The sequence below is a fragment of the Crotalus tigris genome, unplaced genomic scaffold, assembly GCF_016545835.1.
Source record: "Crotalus tigris isolate CLP2741 ecotype Arizona unplaced genomic scaffold, ASM1654583v1 scf7180000019553.37968852642:3898890, whole genome shotgun sequence".
NCBI lineage: Eukaryota > Metazoa > Chordata > Lepidosauria > Squamata > Viperidae > Crotalus > Crotalus tigris.
The window spans coordinates 2353677-2371215 of NW_024097591.1; the positions used below are offsets into that span (position 1 = coordinate 2353677).

Here is a 17539-nt window from a genome sequence, read left to right on the forward strand (position 1 = left end):
GAGATCGGTTGAGGAACAAACCAATATTTCTTTCCCCAGTGAGGGAGAGGATCCCGCCCTCATCGTTTGCCAATATATTTTTTTTCTTGCAAATGTCTGTCCGAGACAGTTGTTGTGAGTCCAGGCAGGCTTGAGGGGCTGCGTCAACCACATCCGGTACCGCTCGGGGCTTGTTCTCCCACGCACTGTCCCTCCTGCTCCGCCACGGGTAAAGAGTGGAGTAGGATCTACTGGCGTGGGTCGGCTGACCTGGAGGGTGGCCGGGCGGGCCTGACTCACCGGGTAGGCATGCAGCAGCCCTGGCGCCATGATGTACGGGTTCGGCAGCAAGGGTGGCACACCGGGTGGCAAGTTTGGGGGAGCCTTTCCTAGAAGGAGAAGAAGATGGAGACGGAGGAGGAAGTGAAGAAGAAATGGAGGAGAAAGAGAGAGTGAAGGTGAAGGAGATGAAAGAAGAAAGTGAAGGAGGAGAAAGTGAAGAAGGTGAAGGAGAAAGAGTGAAGGTGAAGGAGGTGAAGAAGAAGATGAGATGAAGGAGGAGAAGAAAGTGAAGGTGAAGATGATGGAGGAGGAGAAGGAGAAAGTGGAGGAGGAGGAGGAAACGGAAATGATGAAGATGGAGAAGGAAATTTATGAAGGAGAAAAAGAAGTGAAGATGAAAGTGGAGGAGGAGGAAATGATGAAGATGAGAGGGAGAAGGAAAAGGAGGAGGAGGAGAAAGAGAGAAGGAGGGTTAATTTGATCCTGGGAAAGCAGAAAGGGTGAGAAAGAGACTCAAGGCAGCTCCGTCTTGATTCCGTTTGGTTGTTAAGACAGAGCAGGGAAAAATTCTCCCAGCCTTTGCTGGTTCTGCTGTATAACACCCTACAATCCATACCGCCTCCTTCAAAGGGATCGTGTCAATCGTGAAACCCTCTCCCAACCCAAGGGTCCCCACCAGGACCGACCCACCCGGCCAGCCAACCCTGGTCCTTGAGGCACCTGACGTCGTGGCTATGGAGTTGCGGGTCGTGGCCGTCACGGTGGAGTTATTACTGAGGCTCAGGCCCAAGCTGCTGACACTGCTCAGGCTTGAGGGGGCACTGACCACCGGCGGGGGGGCCGAGACAGTACTGGAGGCGGTGGAGAAAGTGCTTGCAGAAGAGTGGAGCACGGCCTCGCTCTCCATGCTGGTGTGCTACAGAAGGGAAGGAGGGACGGTGGGAGAGAAAGAAATGGGAGGTGTAAGGAGGAGGTCAGAGACGGGCACACAGAAGCTCAGTCCACTGTGAGGTCCTTGGTGCCGTCTTGTTTCCTCGCAGACGTTTCGTGACCCATTTAAGTAATGTCGTCAGACCTCTCTGTCCACACACCCAGATAAGCAGGGATTGACACCAGAGAAATCATCACGCAGAAGACAAGAATCAAGTAAACACCGAGGAGAAACCCACCCAACCCCGACATTTGCAGAGCAAGCTACTGTATATAAATGGAGGGCAAAGCCCACACTGGTCAGCACTGGTGATGTTACCTAGCTGGGTCATGAAACGTCTGCAAGAGAATCACAACGCTCAGGGAGCACCAAGTACCCCACAGTTTGATAACGAGCAACAAGTATTCTATTAGCTCAATCCACCCTTGCCAATTCTGGAGATCTACGTAGCTGCAACTGGGATTTAATTGGGTGCCTTGTCTCTCCTGTCCAATTCCAGGCCAGGAGGGACAAGGCACCAAAAGGGAGGGTGGAGATGACCTTTTAGGACCCCCACTCACCAAGAGAGTCGAAGTTGACGTGCGACCAGAGCAGGTTGCAGAAGAGAGGCTGTTCTGTTGGGCGGGTAAGGTACTGCGGAAGGAAACAGCAATGTTGGTCAACCAACATTTCAGAGTTTCCCAGGTTCACAATTATAAATAAACTAGGTTTATCCGACACGGGTTCTCCAGGGAAATCAAACCAAGACCCTCCTCCCCCCCCCCGCGTCGTTTCTCTGCTGTGCATGCTACAATCTGGGACTGTCCTGTCTTAATACGGGTAGTCCTCACCTTACGAACCACAATGTCGTGTGAGTTTGTTCCCATTTTATGACCTTTCTCGCCACAGTTAAGTGAATCGCCACCGTTGTTCAAGTTAATCACACGGTCATTAAGTGGATCCGACTTCCCCCTCCAGACTTTGCTTGGGAAGGTCACAAAAGGGGGGGGGAATAACATGACCCCGGGACACTGCAACTGTTGCAAATACGAGTCAGGTGTCGAGTGTCTGAATTTGATCATGGGACCGCGTGGAGGCTGCAACGGTCGTTAAGTGTGAAAAACGGTCCCGAGTCATGCCGTTGTAACTTTGAACCGTCACTAAACGAATCATCATAAGCCGAGGACTGTTTATAAAAGCAATCCTCGCAGGCCAGAGAGATGAAATCAAGCAGGTCTGCTCTAAAGCTTGATATTTATAGCAGGGGTCTTCAAACTTGGCCCTTTCACGACTTGTGGACTTCAACTCCTAGAATTCCTCAGCCAGGCACACTGGGAATTCTGGGAGTTGAAGGCCACAAGTCATAAAAGGGCCAAGTTTGAAGACCCCTGCTTTATAGGGGGGTTTTTTGGCCTCGCTTTTGGTCTACAATAGCTGGAGGAGTTTTGGCCCAGAAGCCACAAAGACACCTGGCTAACAAAGTTAACAAAGGGCTCCATGGGTAAACAGGCATGGAAGGGGAGGGAGGGGCTCGTTGGCACACACCCCCAATCTCGCCGGTACCTGCTGTGTTGCGTGGCAACTGTGTTTGAGAGCTCCTCGGCGTGGTTCAGGCTGCTGAGCCCGGAGGAATGCTGGGTGGCTGTGGTCAGCAGGGATGCGGCCGACACGGGGTCGCTCAGGGGGGCTGTGATGCTGGGGGCCGAAGGGGAGTCGGATTTGACAGCAGACCCGGCGGAACCTGGTGGGGGGGAGCCAGGAGAGAAAGGAGGGGAGGGGGTTGAAGAGGCAGATCCCTCAGCAGTGAAAAGGAAGAAGAGCAAGCAACGAAAGAGAGGGAGGGGATCTTGCCCTCACACCTTCCCGGTCAGCTCAGCACACTCACTCCCGGAGGCGTGCCGAAGTGACAAGTTCAGGCCAGGTTGGGAAAGGGGTACCGTGCTGCCCACCCCTCACATGCCCAAGCAAGGGGGCTTTTACCTTCAGTTGCCTGGGTGGTTTGCAACTGCGTAGGTGGCACCGAGCTGAAGCCGTTCTAGAGAAAAGGACGAGAAAAAAAACGGGTCAGCAAGTAGGAGAGGTTTGTGTCTTGCAGGCTTGAAAACGTCAGCAGCTTCCCTGCTAAGAGCCGACTCTTGAAATGCAGACATTATTTCTGAAGATATTTTTATCCCACCTTTTCGTATTTTAGGAGTAACGTAAGGTGGTGAGTGTATCTAAACACTCTTTCCTCCTATTTTCCCCACAACGACCCTGTGAGGTGGGTTGGGCTGAGAGAGAGAGAGGGAGGAACTGGCTGAAAGTCACCAAGTTGGCTTTCGTGCCTAAAGTGAGACTAGAACTCACCGTCTCCTGGTGACTAGCCCCAAGTCACCCAGATGGCTTTCATGGCTAAAATGGAACTAGAACTCCCTAGTGACTGGTCCAAAGTTATCCAGAAGTCTTTAATCGCTCAACTTTTTAAGCCCCAAATCACTCAACTTTCATGTCTAAGCTGGCTTTCCTATCTAAGGCGGGACTAGAACTCAACTGTCGCCTGGTTTCCAGACCAACACCTTAACTGCTACGCCAAACCAGCTGTCCTGCTCTGGCATTCTCCATCTCCAGGATTTAAGCTGTTGTGCGTCTGACGTCCGAGATCTCTGGCTTACCTTGGCCTGGCTCAAATCTTTTTGGGGCGAGGACGAAATGGAGTTGGGGTACCGCCGGGTCTGAGTGGATCTCTGCTCGTACAGTGGTCCCTGAGCACTGTTCTGGGAGGTATACGTTGCTGTAGGCATGCTGCCACTTGGGAACGCCGGCTCTTGGGTCTTGTTGGAGGAAATGCTGGACAGAGACTCGCTAGGAAGGGGAGACGGAGAGAAAGACAAAGTGAGCGGAGGAGATCGCAGGTCCCAGAAGGGATCCAGAACCAGGGCTGGCTGTGCCACTGCCAGTCCTGCCACGGACCCCAAGAGACAAATATAAACTCCCCGGGCATCGTTTCCACCACGTTCTACTTTTAGGGGTCTCCGCTGGTGGGGCTTAGGGTTCCTTCTCCCTACAGGTAGTCCTCGTTTAGTGATTGTCCGAAGTTTACAACATCGCTGAAAAAAAACGACTTAGGGCCATTTTTCAGACTTACGACTGTTGCAACGGACCCGTAGTCAGGTGATTAAAATTCACAGGCTTGGCCAACGACTCACATTTATGACGGTTGCAGTGTCACAGGGTGTGTGTGTGGGTGTAGGGTGATCCCCTTGTGCGACCTTCTGACGAGCAAAGTCAAGGGGGATTACCCGATTCACTTAAACACGTTGTGACTATTTAACAACTTTTCTTTTATTCGAAACTATATATATATATTTTTTTAAAAAAGGGAGAGAGATGCCCCGTCTGCAACTGAGCCTTGATCCTACCTAACCGATACCTACAGCACCGCCGGGCCCCTCGTTGTGAGTGTGGTTTGTGGTTCACCTTGCTGTGCTCGTGTAGAGGCTGTTGGGAGGCTGGCTGACAGTGGTGCTCGTGGCAGGGGGGGCTTCGTAGTCGGAGAGGACGGGCTCCGAGCCAAACTGCAAAGCCCCGAATTGCAAGTTGAGTCCCGAAATGTCTGCCGAGCCGGGCATCTCCACCGCCAGAGCAGGGATCTGGGGAGGACGAGACGGTTCGGTTTGAGACGGAAGGTTTGGGCTTTGGCTGATTAAACCGATTTGTAGTTATAGAAACAGCTAGTATATATTATTATTATTATGTAAACTTAAAAAGCTGAGGTTTCATCTTATTACTGCTATCTCTCTTATCACTACCTCCATCATCAATCTCTCTCTCTAATCACTCTCTCCATCACTCTATCTCTTAATCTGTCTATATCCATCATCTATCTTTTATCACTATCTCTATCATCTATCAATCTCTAGTTCTTTCTTTTAATCTATCTATATCTATCTAATCTATTATCTCTATCCTTCTATCTCATCTATCTATCTTTCTATCTGTTTATCTAATATCTTTAGCTTGTCTATCTATCTATTTCTATCTATCTTTATCTTTCTGTCTATCTCATCTCTATCTCATCTATCTATCTATCTATCTATCTATCTATCTATCTATCTATCTATCTATCTATCTATCTATCCCATCTCTCTCTTAATAATCTTAATAAATACAACAGGGTCTAAACCTTCTAACGCTGACGAATTTGGCACCAAAGAACAGGCTTGTTCAGGCATCACGAGTAGCTGTGCAGCTGCCCCAGCGAATTTGCCCGTGATCCTGGCGTTTGCTGTGGCATGCACTGTCCCCCCTTTAAGGCTACATCCGAGCCCAAAAGGGTCTACTGGCATGCGGCTGCTCTAAGGCCAGATCACTCCCCCCAAAAAACCACACTTGCCGGGAAACATTCCTACTAAATCAAGTGCTTGCGAGGCAGGAACTTCAATTTAAAAGGGATTAAATTCATTGCATCGTTTCCCTGATTTCCCCATTCGACTGCGTTAAAGTTGTCAGTTGTTAAAGGAGCGCAGAGGCCAAGCTGAAGCATGGCTGCGGCCCCAGGATTTGAGGTAGGGCCCCCCCTTAGCCTAGAGAAGCATTTCTCAACCGCAACAACTTTAAGATGTGTGTGGACTTTGTCACCTTAGAGCAGCAGTTCCCAACCTTTTCTAGAACGCTTCTGATATAGTCTCGCAGGCCTTACAAAAGTAATACCTGGTTATGCACATACACGATAATTTTGAAACTTGTAAATCCAAGTTTTTGCACCCCCTGGAATATCGTCTCGCACCCCCGGTTGGGAACTGCTGCCTTAGGGGAACCCAAGGGGTGGACTAGTGAGCCAGCCTGAGACCAGAATTTTGGGGTCCATGTCATCTCCACCTCCACCCCCCAAAGGGGGACAACAGGTCCAATTTCAAAGGGCTCCCTGTCCCCCTCTTCTGCTCTCTCACCTTTGATGTTAAGGAGGCCTTCTTCTTCTGTTGTTTTAATTTTTGCTGCGCCGGCTGAGGGCTGGAGGAGTCCGGGGACATCTGGGAGACCGGGTTGGTTTTGGTGGCCAGGGGGGAGGACGGGGGTGGTGGAGCCGAGATGGAGGAGGCCGTGGCCACCGGCTGCTTCTCCTGGAGGAACACTTCCATCATGGTGGAGGTGGGGGCGAAGGCCTGCCGCTTGGCGAATGGGCTGTGCACCGCCGATTCGGAGGAGTTCTTTAGATCTGCGGGAGAGAGAGAGAGAGAGAGAGAGAGAGAGAGAGAGAGAGAGAGAGAGAGAAAGAGCATTAATAGGAACCACAATAATTTTAATTTTAAGAATTATCTTCAGTGAAAATAAACAGTTGGTGTTCTCCTGTCCGTTGGCACAAGGCTCCCCTTCCCTGCGAGGAAGGCGAAGAAAACAAAGAGGTCCCTCAGACCAAACATCTGGATGTGATGGGGGGGTGCTGTAGAGCAAGTCACTGTGTGTTGACACTGGACAGGTAGGACCCAAGCCAGCCCCGAGCAACTTATTACAAAACCCTTCACTGCCTTTTCTCCCAGCTCCTGTCAGCCTTCCGAGGCAGACCACACCGATGAATTAATTCTACTTCATTGTAAGGGCTACTTAGCCAGAAGCTTGCAGGTGCAAATCTCCCGCCGTCACTTTTACGAGAAACTAGAAGACGGTTCGCTCTGTGCCTCTTTCTCTACCCATTGCACAGCTGAGGGCTCAGCAATCTCTTCTCTGCTCCCCTTCCCCGTCTCCCAAGGCCATTCACCACGCAGATAGTTCTAGTTTATTGTAAGGCTACTTTGCCAGAAGCTTGCAGGTCTGAAATTACGATTCTACCCCCTGCCTCTTTTACAGTCTGAGAAACAAGATGGGGTCCCTTCTGATCCTTTTTCCACCCGTTATTTAGCCGAGGGCTCGGTGGTCTCTTTTCTGTCTGTTCCCCGGGCAGTGTCTCCTCCCCATCTCTTAAGGCCCTTTCCACACCCCCGTTACCGCTCCTCTCTTATGCTCACCCACCCCTGGAACCTCTTACCATACTGCACAAGGGAGGAGGACTGGCCCGTGCTGCTGCCGATATCCCAGGAGGAGGCCGCGTTGCTGCTTCCAGACGGCTGTGGATGTTGGGCCGCCAGCTGGGCCAGGGCCTGGGCGGTCTTGAACTGCTCCAGGAACTGAGAGCCGGTTGTGGTGGTGGTGGTGGTACTGCTGCTGCTCTTCCCCTCCCCCACTTCGCTGAAGCCCTTTCCCAGCACGCTGACCTGAAGCGGGGAAAAGGAGGCTGAGTCCTACTCAATCCGGATTCTCAGCCCCATCAGAGAGGACTTTAAAAAAGGGGGGATAGGAATCCCTGCGGATTTTACTCTGCTAGCTGCTGCCGATTCTAGGAGTGGGGCTCAACTCCGTTTCAAGGCCGTTGAGTCAGCGCTGTCTGAAGACATTTCCTCGGTCATGTGGCCAGCATGACATCACAGAGAGTGGAAGGGTTACCTTCCCGCCGAAGCGGTACCTATTTATCTACTCGCATTTGCCTGCTTTTGAATTGCTGGATTGGCAGGAGCCAGTTCAAATCTGGGCTGCTGGCTTTCCAGGCTGCCGGCTTTCTTCATAAAATTATATACCAATACAATTATTATCTGTGCCCTCAGAGCCAACTCTAACCTCAGTTTAGCTGACTAAATCCAAAAACGGGCACATTGAATAAAATTTCTCAACTTCAAGACCCCGTTCCTTCCAAGAAATCAAACTAAAAACACCCCACAAAGACCCTCTTGAGTTTCAGAGGTTGCCTAAGCCAGGGAGAAAGACTCTGACGTTCTGGAGGATTTGGGATTTCTTAACTTTATTTTATTGAGAAACTCAAAAAGGGCCCGGGCCGTTTGCTTACCATGCCGTGGTGGGGGAAGGTGTTTGCCGAACTGGACTGAGAGATGGTGGTTTGCTTGGAATTGCTGAACACCAGGGGCTGGTTGAGCGTCGGCGGCGCTTGGGAGGAATCCACGCTGGGCGATTCGTTTTCCAGCGAGGAAGGTGTCTTTCCTAAGAGCACTGCAAGATCGATTCTAGACGGGAAAACACCGGGGGTCACTTCTTGAGATGGTGGAGGAGGGGGGCTATACAAATCGATTGATCCAATAAATAAATGCCCAAAATGTTAACGACAGAAGAGATTATCTGTGGCTCAGGGCTGAACTGTGGGGTCTTGGTGTTAAGTTGGGATGTTTCCTTGCAGACGTTTCATGACCCAACTAGGCAACATCATCAGTGCTTAGAAGGAAGTAGGGTTTGCGAGGAGGAGGAGGAGGAGGGGGAGGAGGAGGAGGAGGAGGAATTGTGGGGTTGTTTTCTTGCAGACATTTCATGACCCAACTAGGGAACCTCATCAATGCTAGAAGGGAGGAGGGTTTGCAAGGAGGAGGAGGAGAACTCTAGTCCTTGGCGCTCTCTAAGCTGAGATGTTTTCTTGCAGACGTTTCATGACCCAACTAGGGAACATCATCTTAGAAGGGAAGGGTTCTGTGCTCTTAAAAGAGCTAAATTAAAAAAGAGAGCAAACCCCACTCCCTTCTAAGCATCGATGACGTTCCCTAGTTGGGTCATGAAATGTCTGCAAGAAAACATCCCAGCTCAGAGAGCACCAAGGACCCCACAGTCCTCTCCTCCCCCCCGCTGGAAACCCCCCTCCCTGCTAGCTCTCATGATGTTATCTAATTGGGTCGTGAAATGTCTGCAAAAAAACCCTACCAAACTCAGAGAGCACTGAGGACCTCACAGTCCTCCTCCACTCCGCAAATCTCACGCTGATGATGTTAACTAGTCTGGTCACGAAAGGTCTGTGAGAAAGCAAACCGAGCTCAGAGAGCACCAAGGACCGCCACCATTTATAATATACCGAGTGACATAAGGAATCACCTCTGTCCAGCTGTGATGGTCACGTTTTCCACAGGCAGCGGCACCGAGGAGACGTTGGAGGCAGTGAAGATCTTCGTTTCCGAAAGCTGGGGGGGGGGGGGAGGAGAGAGAGAAAAGCACGCAATGAAGCCTGCCCAAAGTTCATGAAGCAGAAAGTTAAAAAAAGGAACTGGTGGGAGGGGGGGGGGGTTACCTACATCTTCATTCCAGTCCTCGGTCCCCCACTCCTCCGTTGCTGTCCTCCACGCACCTGTCAAGCAAGAGATCAAGGGTGAGATGAGAGTGAGTTGAAGCCCCGGTTACACAACAGAGGAGGAGGAGGAGGGAGATTTCAAAGAGCAAGGCAAAGAGCTAAGCAGGCTGGTGATCCTTGCCCAGACAGACAGAAGCTGGGGGGGGGAGAGGGCAGAGAGAGGCAGGGGCACAGCAGCTCAACACACAATCCCCCTCCCTGGCCACCACCAAAGCAAAGAGGCTGGACCCTGGAACCACCTAGGGGGACAGGGACTTCGTTTTTTGGACCTGACATGTAACTCACATCCCTCTGGAAAGACTGAATTATCCCCATTTCTAAGCTAAATCCAATCATCTAGATCTAATCAAGATCTAAGCATCCCCAGGTCTAAGCTGGATCTAGTCATCTAGATCCAATCAAGATCTAGCCATCCCCAAATCTAAGCTGGATCTGGTCATCTAGATCCAATCAAGATCTAACTATCCCCAGTTCTAAGCTACATCTAGTCATCTAAGCTACACATAATCATCTAGATCTAATCAAGATCTAACCATCCCCAATTCTAAGCTACATCTAGTCATCTAGATCGAATCAAGATCTAACTATCCCCAATTCTAAGCTACATCTAATCATCTAAGCTAGATATAATCATCTAGATCGAATCAAGATCCAACCATCCCAAAGTCTAAGCTAGCTGCCAACTCTGTTTGCTTCCCAGTCTTCTAAAATGAACTTTCTTTCTAATTTCTCCCACGATCAAGGGCAGCAGGGCAGCAAGCATCTCTGCCCTCTGGACACTTCTAAGCTTAAGAACAAAATTGGTGTGGGGTTTTATTTTGTTTTTTTTCGTGGTATGCATAGGTATATGGATAAATTATAGCCATCCTCCTCTTCCTGTGAGGAATACGTGTAAGATTATCCGCCCCACAAAATGAAACTGGTTTGGCCTTCTCCCCATAAACAGGAAGGTGGCCAAAACACACAAACACCTCCAGTTAGTGTCGGTGAGTGTCTCCTTTCAGCACATCGGACTGAGAACGCCCACATCCTGGTTCGAATCCCTGGATAGTTTCACGGCTGACAGACTAAACCCCTTTCCAGTAGATAAACTTTCAGAAGTTCATTTCAAGGTCCAGGAAAAGGGCAGCAGGAAGGAAAATCACACAAAAGACTCTGGGTCGTTTAAAAAAAAAAACGTGCACAAAAAAACACAACCTAGTTTCTGCCATTCCTCCCCCCCCCCTCCCCACTGCCTAGCCCCACTGCGGGTCAATTAACAGGGTCAGGCAGAAGGAGAGAGGCAGTGAAGAATGTCTAAAGAGAGGCAGATTAACCTTTGGGAGGTTTTTTATCAAGCAATGGATACCCAGAAGGTCCGTTACCCTGACCCTTTGCTAAATCTCCAGGTGTTTTTTGTGTTTTTGTGTTAAGTTAGCACTGGTGTACTTGCAGGAAAGCTATCCGGCAGCCAGGAGCTCTCTGAAGCTCAGGACCTGGTTAGGTTTTCCAATTCTAGGTGGGTCATACATTGTAGGCACCGTGGAGGTTGGCTTTAGGAAATTTAGAAGACTTGATGGGGAAAACCTATTTGTTTATATACCCCAGAAAGTGTTTTTGCATTGTTGGGAAAAAGAGTGCCCAACTGAAAATCCAACAGCCAGATTCCTACAGCTTGGGAGGCGACCGAAAAAATTGGCCCAGGGACTTAGCACAATGTGAATCCAATTTCGACCCATTGAGATACGTTGGGATCCACTGGTGGAAATCTGGATCGTTCCCAGCAGATCCACCAAGAGTTCTGACTACATCCTGTCTAAGGAAACCAATTAAAAACACAGGTCGTCCTCAAGACTGGCATTTCTGCTAAGCAATACGGTTCTTGAGCGGTGCCCAATTTTATTTATTTATTTATTTATTCATCGTTAAGTAGACGACATTTTACAGCCGGTGAGGCTGAGGAACACTGTTTTAGGTTAATCATTTTGAACCACACTATCTGTTCCCAAGCCATAATGGTACAGCCATCGATAAGCCTGGGAAATCAAAGCCAATTTTCATCTCAAACATGGTCAATTCCTCCCCAAGAAACTGTAGATACGAGGAACGCCCGAGTTAGTAAAAGCAACAAGGCGAGTATGTTAAAAATATTACGTGAACAAAACCAGAGAGGGCAAGAGATGAAGGGGGGGGGGAGACAAAGACAGTAACATATCCACAGATAAATTCCAGCTTATTTTAAAAAGGTTTTTTTAAAAAAAAAAAAAAAGAGATCCGAGGGCAGTTAAGTGCACCTGGATTTCTCGTACCAGGAGCGGTGTCAAATTTTCGGGGGTAATTTGACCCCTCGCCCCTAATGTAATCAACTCCTGAAATGAAACAGAGTAAAGGAAGAAAAGAACAAAAACAAAAAAACAAAAAACAGTAAAACGTCAAAATACTTCGAAAGGTGCCACCAGACGCCCCGCTTCCCCCGCCCCGTCCCATACCTGTGGATATTGATCAAATTAAATTAAAGGAATTAAATTAAATTAAAGGGGGCAGGGGAAGGGAGGAGGTGCGACGTGGGGTAAATTTTATGGAGGAAGAGGGGAAGAGGGAAACGGGTTCTAGACACGGTGGGGGGATGGACAGAGGGACGTATGACCCCTTTCTCTCTCTCTCTTTCTTTTTTAAAATAAATGTTCATTTTGCTCTTCTTTGATAGTGATCCGAGGCATATCCCCGTTCGGTTTAGGAGGAGATCCGCCGCCCCCTCCAGCCCCCCCCCCACCAAGGCAGTGCCGAACCCCCGGTCACTCACTCGTCCCATCGTCCGGCTCAAAGCTTCCCGTGCTGTTCCACGTGTTGCTGTTATTGCCGTAACTTTCGTCCGTGCTGCTGGGTTCTGCATAGTCCGCGGGGTTGAAAGTCCTGGGTGGGGAAGGAAGGAAGGAAAGAAGCAAAGGAACATTGGAAGGAGGCCGTTCTCCAGGTTGAGCCAGGATAGGTTACTGGTCCCTGGTGAGGAGGCTTCAGACGGATTCAGTGCAAGGATATAGTTTTGAGTGCACGGCTGATCTTGCAACTCATTTCGGGCGGGACCAGGAAGAAGGGCCTCCTCCGTGCTGGCTCCCTCGTTATTTTAAGGACCATCTTTGTCCCAGTGACATCTACCGACCCACCAGAGTGGGGGAGGCAGGGTGTGTGTTATGGGACCCTCTCTTAAGGAGGCCCAGCTTGTGGGACCAGGAAGAAGGGCCTTCTCCCTGGTGGCTCCCTTCCTGTGGATCGTGAAACGACGGCAAGAAAACAGCCGAGCTCAGAAAGCATTGAGGATCCCTCATTTCAACCCTCAATCTCCTTTATTGTAACCACCTGCTGCCTGGAACGTGGCTGGCCCCCGATTGCCACCACAATCAGAAACGGAAGCAACTCACACGCTTCGAGGGGAGCTTACCCCATGCCTTGGGCAGAAAATCTTCCTCCTCGTCGTCCAGATCCGCCTGAAGATAGAAGAAACGGTCTGTTAGCTGCTTTTGACATTCATGGTTACCCAGCACCTGCTTTTAAACAGGCTGTGCGACAAGAGATTAGTTTTCGTTGGTCTTAGTAGGTAAGTCAGAGAAGAGAAGAGAAGAGAAGAGGGGAGGGAAGAGAAGAGGGGAGGGAAGAGAAGAGAAGAGAAGAGAAAAGAAGAGAAGGAAGAGAGAAGAGAAGAAAGGAAGAGGAGAGGAGGTCACGGATGGGAAAGCTCCTATTAAAATTCCTTCGTGGCAACTATAAGGAGCTATTTTCCTTCTTACGGGCCTTGCTGTGCTTAAATTTCCCAATAAAGATGATTTGTTGCAGGGCTAGAGACGAGTCACTGGGGCTCCCTGGCTCACCTCTGCCTCGCCCACGTCCCCGTCGCCCTCTCTCTGTGCCTCTGCCCGAAGATCCACTTGTCTTGCTACCATCCAGTCCGTTCTCTTGACCCCGAACTGCAAAACACAAGAAGGCGCTGGGAGATTTGCAAGCGAGGAACGCAGGACACAGAGAGAGAAGGAAACAGTGAAGGAAAAATAAAAGGGAGACTCCACAGCCGCTGATCAACATTGGTGCAGGTTGAAAACCGATTTGGTCACGCCTTAACACGGCAACAGCCAGGAAAAACGGCCACACTGTCGTATCCCCAAAACAGGAGAGAATGTGTGGAATTGCACCCATTCAGTGCACACTCTAAGTCTTTAAAAGCTGGACTTCAGAAGAGTGAAGTTACACCATCTCCAAGAAATAAACATTATAGATCGTTCTGGACCGGCCAGCAATTGTTTAGCGGCCTAAGATACAGCAGTGCTGAAAAAAGGGATTTGTGATCGGTCCTCGTGCTTACAACGGTCACAGCATCCCCCTGGCCCCGTGATCCTTCTTTGGGGACTTTCTGACAAGCAAAGTCCATGGGGAAGCCAGATTCCTAACTTAACAACCGCAGGGATCCACTTAAGAACCGGGCCAAGAAAAGTCGTAAATTGGGGCAAAACTCACTGAACAGGTTTCTCATTTAGCCACATAAATTTGGGCTCAATTTTAAGTCCAGCTGACTACTTGTATCAAGGCATTTCCCCCCCCCCCAAACAAAAAAACCCACGTGACTTTCTCAGCCAGGATGCTTGGATATTATTCTGCGAGAGAATGGCTCTCCAGTTCTTAAAAAAATAAATAAATAAATAAAAGGAAGGAAGGAAGGAAGAAGAAACAGCAACCGGCATCTGGAAATACAAAATGTCCCCTCTTTGCTTTTCTGCATCTTGATGTCCTTTCTCTCTCCGAACAGAAATAGGACGGAAGGGTGGAATCTTTCAAAAAGGCTTAGAAGGTTCTGACTTTGCTCTTAGCAATCCCCCTGGTGGGAGAGATCTGGGGGGTGGGGGGGTGGGAGGGCTTCCTGCGAGGGTGGACACGGCCTGTCTGAAGCTCAGAGCCACCTCCTGGGAAAGAGGTGGAAGGGATGGAGGAGAGCGGGCCTATTTGGGAGTCACAAATTCTGCAAAGGAACATTTTGCACCTCCTCAGGAGGGTGTGTCTATTGCTTTGTATGCAGAATCAGGGGCCTACATTCTCTCCCACGGCTGGCTCCGCGGCCTCTTCGGGGCAGGCCGCTCCCCCGTCGCCGGCTGAAGTCCCTCTCTTTTTCCCGGTGGTTCTCTTTGCCTTCGTCGCTGGGTTCCGTCTGTCCACTGTCTTTCTGTCCCGACACGCCTTTCTTCTTCCCAACCATTTCCCAGGAGTGCTAAAAAAAAAAAAAAAGGAAAGAAAAAAGCAAGTAGTAATTAAAAATAATTCCACGCGGTAATCCTGACGCACCGGGACGAAGTGTCTGCTTTCGTTATGCCAAAGATGCTTTTCCACGATGCAACTGGACTTGTTTTTCTCTGAAGACGTTTCGCTTCACATCCAAGAAGCTTCTTTGGCTCTGACTGGATGGAAGGGAAGAAGCTTCCTGGATGAGAAGTGAAATATCTTCTAAGAAAAACAAGGAAGTCCAGTTGCATTGTGGAAAAGCATCTTTGGGATAACTATGACCTGGATGACTGAGAATCTCCATAGACATCTGCTTTCCTTAATAAAGTGTTAATTTAACAGCGTTTCTCAATCTTGGCCCCTTGTAAGGAGTGTGGACTTCAACTCCCAGAATTCCCCATCCAGCCAGAGGAATTCTGGGAGCTGAAGTCCAGACCCCTTACAAGGGGCAAAGACTGGTTTAGGGGACAACGGGGGATTAAAGACTTCAACTGGCTTCCAGTTTCAGAATAGTTCTCTCAACCAGGATTCCTAGCAGTCAACACTTGCATGAGAATAGCCTCTTCCAGCACTTTCTGCTCATTTCCAAACAATTGGGAAAAAGCAGGGAGCGTGCATGGAGAAAAGAAAGGCAGCGAGTTTTTTTTTTACAACAAAGGAGATGATCTGGTCCCAAAGGAAGAGCCTGTGCTTCCCACCAAGTCCATCAAATTAAATCAAAATTCAATAAACCGACGTTGTATTTTCAGCAGGGCTCAAAGGACGACTTGAATCCATCTCACCCTGAAAAGGCTGCACGGAGGTCGGCACCACCCAACCTGTGACATTTGTGGTTTTACAATCTGAACCGTGACGTGAAAATATGGATTCAACCTCCGTGGATCTTTTTGACATTCCTTCCATTTTTAACTACCCTGAAACCTACTGAGTGCACAAAAGAAGCCGGGAGCGTTTTAGGAGGAGAGACGCTCAAGATACATGGAACGTAGTTCAAATACATCCTCTTATAGCAAGGCCTTTTTTTGTCACTTCTGCCCGAGTGTAATATAACAAGCCTGCTTATTAATGGCTTGGCACAGCATGTGAATAGCCAAAGTTCAAACTCCAGTTCAGCTTAGGGAAGGGGAGGGAGGGAGGGAAAAAAAAAGCCCATTTCATTGGTAAAAGGGAAACCATTCATTTATCTGTAAAATTTATTGGCTGCCCAGCTTACCGTAAGATCCCTCTGGGCCGTTTACAAGCATAAAAATATATCTACATTAAAATATGAATACAGAGAGTCCTTCACCCATGATCACAGTGGAGCCCAAAATTTCTGTGGCTCAGCCAGACGGTGGTTAAGTGGGTTTTGCCCCATTTTACGACCTTCCTAGCCAAGGGAATCATCGCAGTCGTTAAGCCGGTTACATGGCCGTTAAGCGAATCCGGCTTTGTCGCAAAAGGGGATCGTGGGATTTATGACACCGCAACCGTCCTAAATGCGACCGTCCTAAATAAGAGTTCAGTTGCCGAGCGTCTGAATTTGGATGACGTAACCACAGGGAAGTTTCCAACGGTCGTTAAGGGTGGGAAATGGTCGTGAGCCGTGTTCTGTTGTAACTCTGAATGGTCACTAAATGAACTGGGGACTGCCTGCATATTTAAAACCAGCAATGAAAAGAGCCCAGGTGCTTTCAGCCACAGCTCAGCTTTGATGGGGTTTGCACATCATGCTGGGCTGGAAGCAAGTGTCCTCCTTGCCGGTCCAGCCAGCCAGCCTCCCCCTGCCCTAGCCAAGCCCCACAACTACCGTGTCTGGGTTCCCCTCCAACAGCACGTTGATGGCTCTGTTGACATCCCCATTGCAGTCGTGCAGTGCGATCACACACTCGTCCTGGTTCTTGCCTGTGATGTCGATCAGCTGCAGAGGGAAAAAGAAACGTCATGAGAAGGGGGTCTCTTGCAATACTTCTTCATAAATTATTTTAATGAGGCAAGCCTTCTCTTTTTCCACTGGGCTTTGAAAATGTCAAAAAGGTCCCTATTTTTACTAACCTCCTTTGCTAACATAATAAAACTGCAGCGGTTTTAAATTTACACTGGCTACCTGCACATTTGTTTCCCCAAGAAACAAACAAGCAAAACAAATAATAATAAAAAAATACTGGCAGGCAGAAGAGCGAGGCGGGATGACCCAGCCAAAAATTAACCAATGTGACTCTATTAGCTGGAATTAGGGCAAAGAACCATTTCAAAGCTGTTCCTATTCTGGGACGTTTAGCCTTTGATTCGCTGGAGAGCTCACAAAACAGAATCAAACGTCAGGGCAGGCACAGATTTTGTTTGGAACTGATAAAATACTAAAAAGGGAACCATTTTGGCTAATACTGGATGTCCCAACTCCAGGGAATGTCATGAATAAAAGATACAACTGGGCCCAAAATTTCCACTGCTCAGTTTTTAAGTAGTTTTGCCCCGCTCTACGACCTCCCTGGCCAGTTTTTAACATGAATTACTGCAGTTGTTAACTCAGTAATACAATTGTTACGGGAATCCGGCTTTCCCATTGACTTTGCTTGTCAGAAGGTCGCAAAAAAAGGGGGGGAATCACGTGACACACACACCCCAGGGATGCTGCGACCATCGTAAATACAGGCCGGTTGCCAAGCATCCAATTTTTGACTACACAACTGTGGAGATGCTAAAACAATCGTAAGCGAAAAATAGTCATAAATCATTTTTAGTGCCGTTTCAACTCCGAACGGTTGCTAAACGGAAGGGTTGTAAGCTGAGGACCACCTGTGGGAAGACCCCCCCGCCTCTTACTTGTTTCACTTTTTCCTCAAAGTCGGCGTCGTTGTGGTCCGAGATCATCTGCGCAAGTCGAATTTGCTCCGCAGTGGCCTGGGAAGAAAAAGACCAGGAAGAGAAAAGGAGAAGGTTGACTTTTCGGGGAGGCCGTGTCCAAAAGGAGAAAGGTGGAGGGAGGCAGGTAAGTAAGTTCTAACTGCTCAGGT

General features: G+C 49.1%; 1 protein-coding gene across 6 annotated transcripts in view; it reads right to left on the bottom strand.

The window, feature by feature from the left end:
- Window positions 1-17539, bottom strand: part of UBAP2L (ubiquitin associated protein 2 like) — a 30474-nt gene that overhangs the window by 5218 nt on the left and 7717 nt on the right. For 4 of the 6 annotated variants that reach the window (XM_039363152.1, XM_039363154.1, XM_039363151.1 and 1 more), the window contains exons 3-21: window positions 17349-17426; window positions 16333-16443; window positions 14358-14532; window positions 13148-13243; window positions 12721-12766; window positions 12085-12194; window positions 11576-11650; window positions 9247-9299; window positions 9050-9135; window positions 8025-8199; window positions 7173-7398; window positions 6100-6365; window positions 4628-4800; window positions 3823-4012; window positions 3152-3206; window positions 2735-2912; window positions 1753-1825; window positions 982-1177; window positions 280-368 (exon numbers count right to left, since the gene is read on the bottom strand). In XM_039363152.1, coding sequence (XP_039219086.1) covers window positions 280-368; window positions 982-1177; window positions 1753-1825; window positions 2735-2912; window positions 3152-3206; window positions 3823-4012; window positions 4628-4800; window positions 6100-6365; window positions 7173-7398; window positions 8025-8199; window positions 9050-9135; window positions 9247-9299; window positions 11576-11650; window positions 12085-12194; window positions 12721-12766; window positions 13148-13243; window positions 14358-14532; window positions 16333-16443; window positions 17349-17426 — 2451 coding nt within the window. The remainder of the gene's footprint in view (window positions 1-279; window positions 369-981; window positions 1178-1752; window positions 1826-2734; window positions 2913-3151; window positions 3207-3822; window positions 4013-4627; window positions 4801-6099; window positions 6366-7172; window positions 7399-8024; window positions 8200-9049; window positions 9136-9246; window positions 9300-11575; window positions 11651-12084; window positions 12195-12720; window positions 12767-13147; window positions 13244-14357; window positions 14533-16332; window positions 16444-17348; window positions 17427-17539) is intronic. The other 2 variants (XM_039363153.1, XM_039363156.1) reach the window with 2 other exon arrangements.